The sequence below is a fragment of the Octopus bimaculoides genome, chromosome 29 (assembly GCF_001194135.2).
Source record: "Octopus bimaculoides isolate UCB-OBI-ISO-001 chromosome 29, ASM119413v2, whole genome shotgun sequence".
Taxonomy (NCBI): domain Eukaryota; kingdom Metazoa; phylum Mollusca; class Cephalopoda; order Octopoda; family Octopodidae; genus Octopus; species Octopus bimaculoides.
The window spans coordinates 10,260,499-10,269,133 of NC_069009.1; the positions used below are offsets into that span (position 1 = coordinate 10,260,499).

The 8,635-nt window shown below is 40.6% G+C and overlaps 1 protein-coding gene across 1 annotated transcript in view; it reads right to left on the reverse strand.

Moving 5' to 3' along the window:
- LOC106882791 (uncharacterized) overlaps nt 1–8,635 on the reverse strand; it is a 45,655-nt gene that overhangs the window by 17,427 nt on the left and 19,593 nt on the right. The window contains 1 exon segment of the mRNA XM_052977852.1: nt 530–739. Coding sequence (XP_052833812.1) covers nt 530–739 — 210 coding nt within the window.

Below are 8,635 nucleotides of genomic sequence, written 5' to 3' on the forward strand. Positions count from 1 at the left end.
CTATCACGTCACACAGACTTCTCCTCCTCCCCGTTTCATTGTTATTTGGGAATATCTCCTCTTTGTCATTGGTCACCTTTCCTTCACACTGGATGGCTGTGTTATATAGCCAACAAGATGGGTTACCTTCTTTACAGTGGAGAGAGCGTACCTTTGAGGGTGAAAGGCGATGAAATAGAGTTAGTTACATAATATAACTACGGTTATCTGGAGAGACTGGATTACTTAGTACTAATGGAAGAGAGGTGGATGGGAGTGAGTAGACATGGCAAGCAATGTCTGCCTGTTTCTCTATTTTTCTCTCTTTATCTAACACACATACAAGCTCACACTTGTAGCACTCATCCTCCTCCTCATCATTTAATGTCCATTTTCCATGCTGGCGTGGGTTCAATCATTCAGCAAGAGCTGGCCAACTGCAGAGCTGCTCAGGCACCAACTGCCAGCTTTGATATGGTTTCTACGGTTGGATGCCTTTCCTAATGCCAACCACACACACACACATTCACAAACAATTTTAAAAACTTACCTCATCTAAAATGTGAATGTGTTCCATCTCAGAATGAAACATCTCCTCCCTTACAGCAAGGTGCAAACAATTATTGCCATCATTGTCGACAGCATGTATGTTTGCTCCATGTGTAATCAATTTATGGATTATTCCGAAGTGGGCCTTGGAGACGGCTTCCAGTAATGGTGTCCTTTTCTTATGGTTCTCAATATCCAGTTTCACTGAATCCTTTGTGGAAGTAAAAATAGAAATTGAAAATGTACATGAAAATTAGGGTGGATATCAATGTGTCATTGCTGTCTTGTACTGGGTACTCGACTAACCTGATCATGTACATTTGATGTTTGTTAGTGTAGTCAACCTTTTGTATGGTCCCTCCAAAACTTGCTACGGATATGTGTTAGGGACATGAGAAATCTATTAAGATGTCATAAATAGACTGTTTCAGCCTAATCTATATTTATATCAAATTATAGTACGTTTCAGGGGAGTAGAACAAGAGTGAACATATAATTAGCAGATCAAAACTAGTAAAGAAGAATCATATACTTAATGTAAGCCTTTGATGTTGCTATGTTAATAAGGGGTTCATAAAACAGGGGAGTTGGTTAGTGTCCACATCCTTACATCACTGTACATATACATGCATACATATATTAACTTTATGGATGTAAAATATATATATATATATATATATATATATATATACACACACACACACATATTCATATAACAATCAAAACTGCTATTGTAGATATATATATATATATATATATATATATATATATATATATATATATATATATATATATATATATATATATACCCATATGATACATTTTACATTGACTCTCTCATAGTTCTTAATGGCAATCACGTTTCCAAGGACCACAATAGACTGTCACCTGTTTGCCATGAATATTATTATGACAACAGTGTACATATACATATGTCTGCTACAAAGGGGGGGACATAAGAAAAGATACTTCGATCCCTGTCTCTCTCTTCATGTGTGTGTGTGTGTGTGTGCATGAGTGCATGCATGTGCGTATGTATGAGATTCAAACAAAAGTCTTGTCCTATTGTCTAGATGAAATTTTAGACGACATTCATTGAATTATTGCCTTTTGTTATCCCTCATGGAATGAAACAACGAGTAGTTTATATTTTGTTCGAGTTAAAAAACTATTGTCCACAATCTTCTTTGATATTCACCCTCCAATATTCGTCCCAACTAAGGAATATGCTTTACTCTACGAGTTTCATAAAGGTGTCAATGGAAGTGTAACAGCAAAGTCAATTCAAAGCACTTCAGGAGATGATGTAGTGAGTGAAAGAAGTAGCAGAAGGTGGTTTTTCCATATCTCAAGTGGGAAATTCAGCTTAGATGACGAGCCAAAGAAGGGCCGTCCAAAGCTCTCGATTCCCATGGGCTGGATGCTGTTATTACATCAAACCCTGTCACTAGTGCTAAAGAACTCGCCAAGAAATTTAAGGTTAGCCACATGACTATCCTACATGAACTGAAAAGAATTGGAACGGTTTCATTAGCTGGAAAATGGGTCCCACATAAACTGTCTCCAGAGAATCAGCAACAATAAATTACACATGTTGTGAATCACAGCTTACACAACAACAACAACAACAACAGATACCATTTTTGGGTGAGCTGATGAGCATTGGATCCTTTATGCCGTCAGCAATGGATCCTTCATGGAAGCAGACCTCCTCAGCAACAAAGAGGACAACTTTGGCCAAAGAACATGTTGAGTGTAACTTGGGATATTCAAGGCATTATCCATTGCAAACTGTTATACAATAATCAAACAAACAATGCCAATCTCTATTGCAATCCACTTTGTTGATTGAAAGCGGTTTTGGACAAAATTCTCCTGTCCTTAGTCAATAGAAATGGGGTCGTTCTGCATCACAATAAAACACACCCACAACTGTACAATTGAGTAAAGATCTCTTAGAAGTGCTCCAATGGGAGAAATTGCTTCATCCTCCATATTCTCCTGACCTTGCACCTTCTGATTATCACATGTTTAGGGGATTACAGAATCATTTAAATGGGATTAGGCTGACATTGAGGGAAGGGGCTGCAAGTGAATCGGTATTGAACTTTACATCAAAACCTAAAGAATCTTACTAGTGCAGCATCTATAAGCTTGTTGACAGATGGAATGAGGTCCTACCAAGATTTTAAAATTGGGCATGTCTTTATGTGTGTGTGTGTGGTGAGTATGAAGTTCTTAGAATATGAATAGGATGAAGAAGGTTCAGGGAGCTACTACCTCTTTTGGCCACAAAAAGACTCTCTCTCAGAGTTAAAGGAAGATTGTATGAGGCTTGTGTAAAAAATGGCCAAACACCATCATAGTGAGACATGAGCTTTGAATGCTGAAGACATGTGAGGACTAGAAAGGAATGAAGCTAGTATGTTCCATGGATATGCAACGTCAGTTTGCATGCACCACAAAGAACAAATGTGTTGAGAGAACATGTGAGCACAAGAGGAATCAGATACAACATGCTAGAGAGAAGACTATGGTGGTTTAGACATGTAATGCATATGAATGAAGATAGCTGTATAAGGAAGTGCTGACTTCTTAAAGTGGATGGCACCTGGGGAAGAGGAAGACCCCAAGAAAACAACGGATGAAGTAGTTAGGATCAATCTCAGGATGTTCGGCTTCAAAGAGGGGAGTTGACAATGGATCAAGATGCCTGGCGACACAAGGTTCTTGAGACAACCTATCCACTTCAGCAAACCTGAGTTCTGGAAGTGCTGTGTGTTCCACTCTCATGTAACAATACCAACGTTTGACACAGCTTAACCCAAACTGCAGTTCCTCTTCTCTTCTTCATATTCCTTCTTTTACCTGCAGCACTATGCTTATCTCTTCCTTCTCACTCCAGCAGCCCAATCCTGCCTTCACTACCCTGCCCACTGCATCATTGTTATCCTATCGTCTCCCCTCCCCTATATACCCAGGTTTCACCAATCACTGCATTCCTCACAAACTCTGCATTCATATCAACTCCCTACTCATGCACCCTTGGCAATACTCCATGATACCATTTGTATTCTGATCTCCACAACTTCAGGGTATTCCCTGGCACACACCTCTCTCTCTCGCTTTCTCTTTTGCACTCTCATATTCCTTCTCTCTCTCACTGGCATTGAGTTCTCTGTTGAAGCAGTTTGCAGTCTTTGTACACCATCTCATAAGAACTTATCGCTCCCTTGTTCTAAAGTGCAATGGCCTTTCTGTCTGGGACAAACTTCTAGCATATGGCTTGCATTACGGACATGGATTCTTTGAATTTCATCTCAGTGTCAAGTGTAGAGAGACATTGGGGTCAATCCTGTTTGATGATTTCTTTCTCAACTGATTTCCAGTCTGCTTTTTGGATAGATTTAAGGTGCTTTTCATAGACTGCATGTCTGTGGGTTCCTTTGGTCCATACATGATCAGCTCTATTATGTTGCGATCCGAGACTAGTGTCAGGTGGTTGGAATATTATTTCCTCCAAGTGTAACTTGTTCAAGTTGAGTAGGGATCCCACTTTTTCTAACATCACATCCTTTCTGAGAGGAAAAGGGCTTCAGGACTTTGGCCAGGTTGAAGTCTTCCACAAGAAGTGCACAAATGTGTTCTAGTCTGGTTAAAACTTCTTCTATTCTTGTAAGGTAGTCTTCGAATTAAGCCCCTGTAATTTGCAGTATTTGGTGGGTGATAAGTTTCTTTAACACTGGATGTGTGTATGTGTGTGTGAGTACACACCCACCCACACACACAAGTACCGCCAAGATCAATCTGTGCCAAGTAGTTTAACTTAGTGTGCTTTAACTTCGTTACTATGGCAACAGCCCAGAAACTTATTGATCAGACTATACACACACACACACACACATATATATATATATAGGCACATGTGGTAACAAGCTTACTTCCCAAACACATGGTTACGGGTTCAGTCTTACTTGGGCAGCTGTTTTTTAAGTTTTGTGAATGGATTTGTTAGATGGAAACTGAAAAAAGCTCCTGATGTATACGCATGTGACTGTGTGTTTTTGTGTCTGTCCCCTAACACCATGTGATAACTGGTGTTGGTGTGTTTACATCCTCATAACTTAGTGCTTTGGCAAAGAGACAGACAGAATAAGTTCCAGGCTTAAAAAGAGTTTTGGGGGTCAATTCATTTGACAAAAGGTTCTTCAAGGCGATGCCCCAGCACGACCTCAGTCAAATGTCTGTTACATGTAATTTATACACACACACACACATATATATATATATTCAGTTGAATTAGGTACTTAAGTTGAGGCACCAAGTCAGTCTGGTGCCTCAACTTAAGGCATTCTCACAGCTCGAAGTAAAGTGAATAAAACTTAAAGAAGTAACAAGTATGTCCAGGTATTAATGCCTTACGGCCATTTCAGGCAGCTCCATTCAATCGATCAAGCATTACATCAATTCTAAATACATTGCCAATCCTCAGAGCATCACATGAAATAGGTTTCCAACGTACAGGATACGCCATTATAATTTTTTAGCAAATTTTGCATCAAAACTAAAGAATAAAGAAATTATGTGCTTGCTGTTATTGTTGTAGCAGACTGAACTGAAGGAGAAAATACTCCTATTATAACTTGGAATGGCAGAAAAGAGTAACAAAGGGGCCAAGAACTGATAATATAGATACATTTATCTATCTCCTTACCACAATCAAAGATCCACTTAGAATTAAAGCCACTGGAAATTGACAGTTAAGTTCCTGTTGTTATTGATAAATTAATTATGCCATATATTCTTCCTTACACCAATTTTACTGGCACTATAAAATCGCTATGATGACATAAAGAAACTCAGATGCCAGTAAGACAATGGTATCTGATCAGATTGCGGAATGGTAGGGGTGACATAAACTATTTCATTATTATTAGTCAAAAGGGGTCTAAAAAGGAAAACAAAGGAGGTCACAATGAAGTCTAAGGGGGCAATAAGGGTACAGTGGGGGAAAATTGTATATCCAAATTTAGCAAAATATATATATTACTATATTTTGTACATTAAATGATAAAATAATAAAATCTAGAAAGAGATTTAAGGACCAAGTAAGAAAAAAAGGATATATAAAGCAATTTAAGCCCTAAAACGTGGAATACTATTATATAAAATAGAAACCAATAATGTTTCCTCCTAACAAACCGTTAAGGTGGTCATGATAAAACCATTCAACAATGAAGCCGTAGTTAAATTCAGATTTCATCCGAGAAAGTTGTACACATCTTCTTTTGACTGAAAAGAAGTGTAGAGGTGCCAGGATGAGGGTCAGGCTGAAGGTCAAGGAAGTGTATAAGGGCAAGAAGTCCTTCGTTGTGTGAGATCACTGTATACAACCTTTTAATGTCAAGAATGAGCAGAATTTGAAAGGGGCCAGAAAGGAAGGAGAAAGAAACGGAGAGCATGATTGGTGTCATGGATGTATGAGGGGCGGACACGGTTGAGGTATCTGAAGATCATTTCCGTGGGGCAGTTGCAGGCAGAGACGATGGGGTGGCCAGGATTCATTGGCCTTGTGAATTTAAGGAAGGAAGTAAATAGTGGGGGAGGGGAGTAGGGACAATGAGGCTGGAGGTAGTGGAAGGGAGACGGGAGGAGGTAATGAGGTCATGAACAGTGGAGGACACAGGCTGTTGATAGTTAAGTGTGGAGGTTGAAGGGCAGACGACAATAGAAGGAGGTGTCTTGAGGTTGATGGAGAGCTTCAGCCTTGTAAAGGACTGTGCTCCACCCTTGCCAGCTGGTTTGATGATGATATCTGTGTGGCGTTGGAGGCATCGAAGGGTCAAGAGTTTGGCCGGGAAGATGTTAATATGTTGGGTATGTCTGCAAAAGTTGAACTGGTCCACAACGCAGTGGCAGATGCTTACATATTGATCAACTGCTTGGAACTGGCCAGGAGCTGGCATCCAGTGGAATGGTTGGCAGTCCAAGTCAGTGAAGCGTTCTTCTTCATTAGATGAAGGTGGAGTGTTGTGGAATAGTGCATGTGTCCTGACACGGCACACAAAGTGTTCGATATCAGCACTGGTCTGAAACTCTTTAGTGGACACAGTGAGAGAGAGAGGAAGCGCAGACCCTTACTGAGAGGAGAGCACTCCCCTTCAGAGAGAGGGGGATCAGGAGGAATAGCAACAACAGACACCTTCCACACACAAAAACTATTTTCCCAGTTAACTTTCCACTGATATTGTTGCACCTCGTATGTGTCTATAGCTTTTCAAGTTTCTACATATGCCTTTTCTACATATCAAGCAGCGCCATCTATCTGAGGGAATCTGTGATTTGTCTGCTTTCCTACTAAGAATTTAGTTATGGCTAGATTAACTCTAAGGCCTTTTGATATTTAGGCTGCGAGAATGAGGTCATCAGTATAGAGGAGCTACCAGGGGCAGCCCATCTTAAATTCCTCTATTATTGCCTGGAGGTCTATGATGAACAAGAGAGGGCTGAAGACTGATCCTTGACGAACCCCTACTTGTACCCTGAATTCATCGCTATACTTGTTGTCAAGCTTCACCTTACTGACAGCATATCTGTACATGGCTTGCATAGCTCTCACCAACCACTCGTCTGTCCCTAATTTCTGCACTGAACAACAGATAAGGGATTGGGGGACCCTGTCAAAGGCTTTCTCCATGTCAACAAAAACCAAGTACAAAGGTTTATTTTTGGCTTCCTACTTCAGCAGCTGCCTTGCCAGAAATATAGCATCAGTGGTGCTTCTCCCAGGTACAAAACCAACCTACATCTCATCTAGACTAACTCACGTCCTAATTAGTTGGGTTATGACCCTCTTTGTAACTTTAATTACCTGATCTAACAGTTTGATACCTCTGTAATTATTTCAGCCCAACGCATCACGTTTACCTTTGTAGCAGTTGACTATGATGCTGCTACACCAGTCACTGGGTATGGTTCCCTCGTGTAAAACCTGATTTACTATATGGGTACCTAGACCATACCCAACACTGCCAGATTTTTTAAGCATCTCAGCAGTGATTCTTAATGGCCAGTTGCAAGTGAGCCATCATCCATGTGAACACATTTCTCTCCAACAGCATCACAATTTTCCCTGTCACCCTGTCTTACAAACCAAAACACATTAAGTCTCTGGTCCTCACATTGCAAGACATTGGCAAACTTCTTCCTTTCTGCTTCACTCATGGCTAAGTATACCTGCTTCATAGCTTCCTTTCTAACTGCCTGATATAACTCCTTCCTGTCCTTCCAAGCCCTTTTGTTTACTCTCATGTCCCTATCAATTACGCTTTTCCACCACCACATCACCCTAGGTCTTGCTGGGACATTGCACCAGCCACAAATTTGGCCCAAGGCTCTCACCAAGTTGTCCCATTGGAACTTCCATTTATCATCTATGCTGCAAGTCTTTAAATCCTCCTTCTCATTATATACTTCATTTAGGACATCACTAAATCTCTGATTAATTGAAGGATCCTTCAGCTTCCATACGCTTCTTTTCCAAATTGGTTTACTTCTTGGAATGCTTCAAGCCAGTAGCTTAAACTCCCCAATGAGTAATCTATGTTGTGGGATACATTCTTCTCCACTGAAGGCCTTTGCATTTATGAGCAACCACGAATCCTGCTTTCTGGTGAGAATGTAGTCAGTCTGGCTAGCATGTTCCCCAGATTTATAGGTTATCAAGTGATTGGCTAGCTTCCTGAATCAAGTGTTGCGGTCATTAGGTCATTTCCATCTCAGAACTCCAGTAGTCCTGCACCCTCCTCATTTCAGGAACCAATTCTGTGTCCCACCATGTACCCCATGGAAGATACCTGGGTGCTGCCCAATATATCCATTGAAATCACCAGCCATGAAGGTCATGGTCAGTTATCTTTGAAGTGGACAGCAGAAGAGTGTCATAGAAGTAGCCCTTCAGTTCATTTGGCATTCCTTGTGTGTGTGTGTGTGGGGGGGGGTAGGTAGGGAGAGAGGACAAGGGAAGTTAATTCATTATGTATTGATGGTAATGGATTAACGAAGCAATAGGGACTGAGTACAGCATGCCCTCATTTAGCTTTGTTTC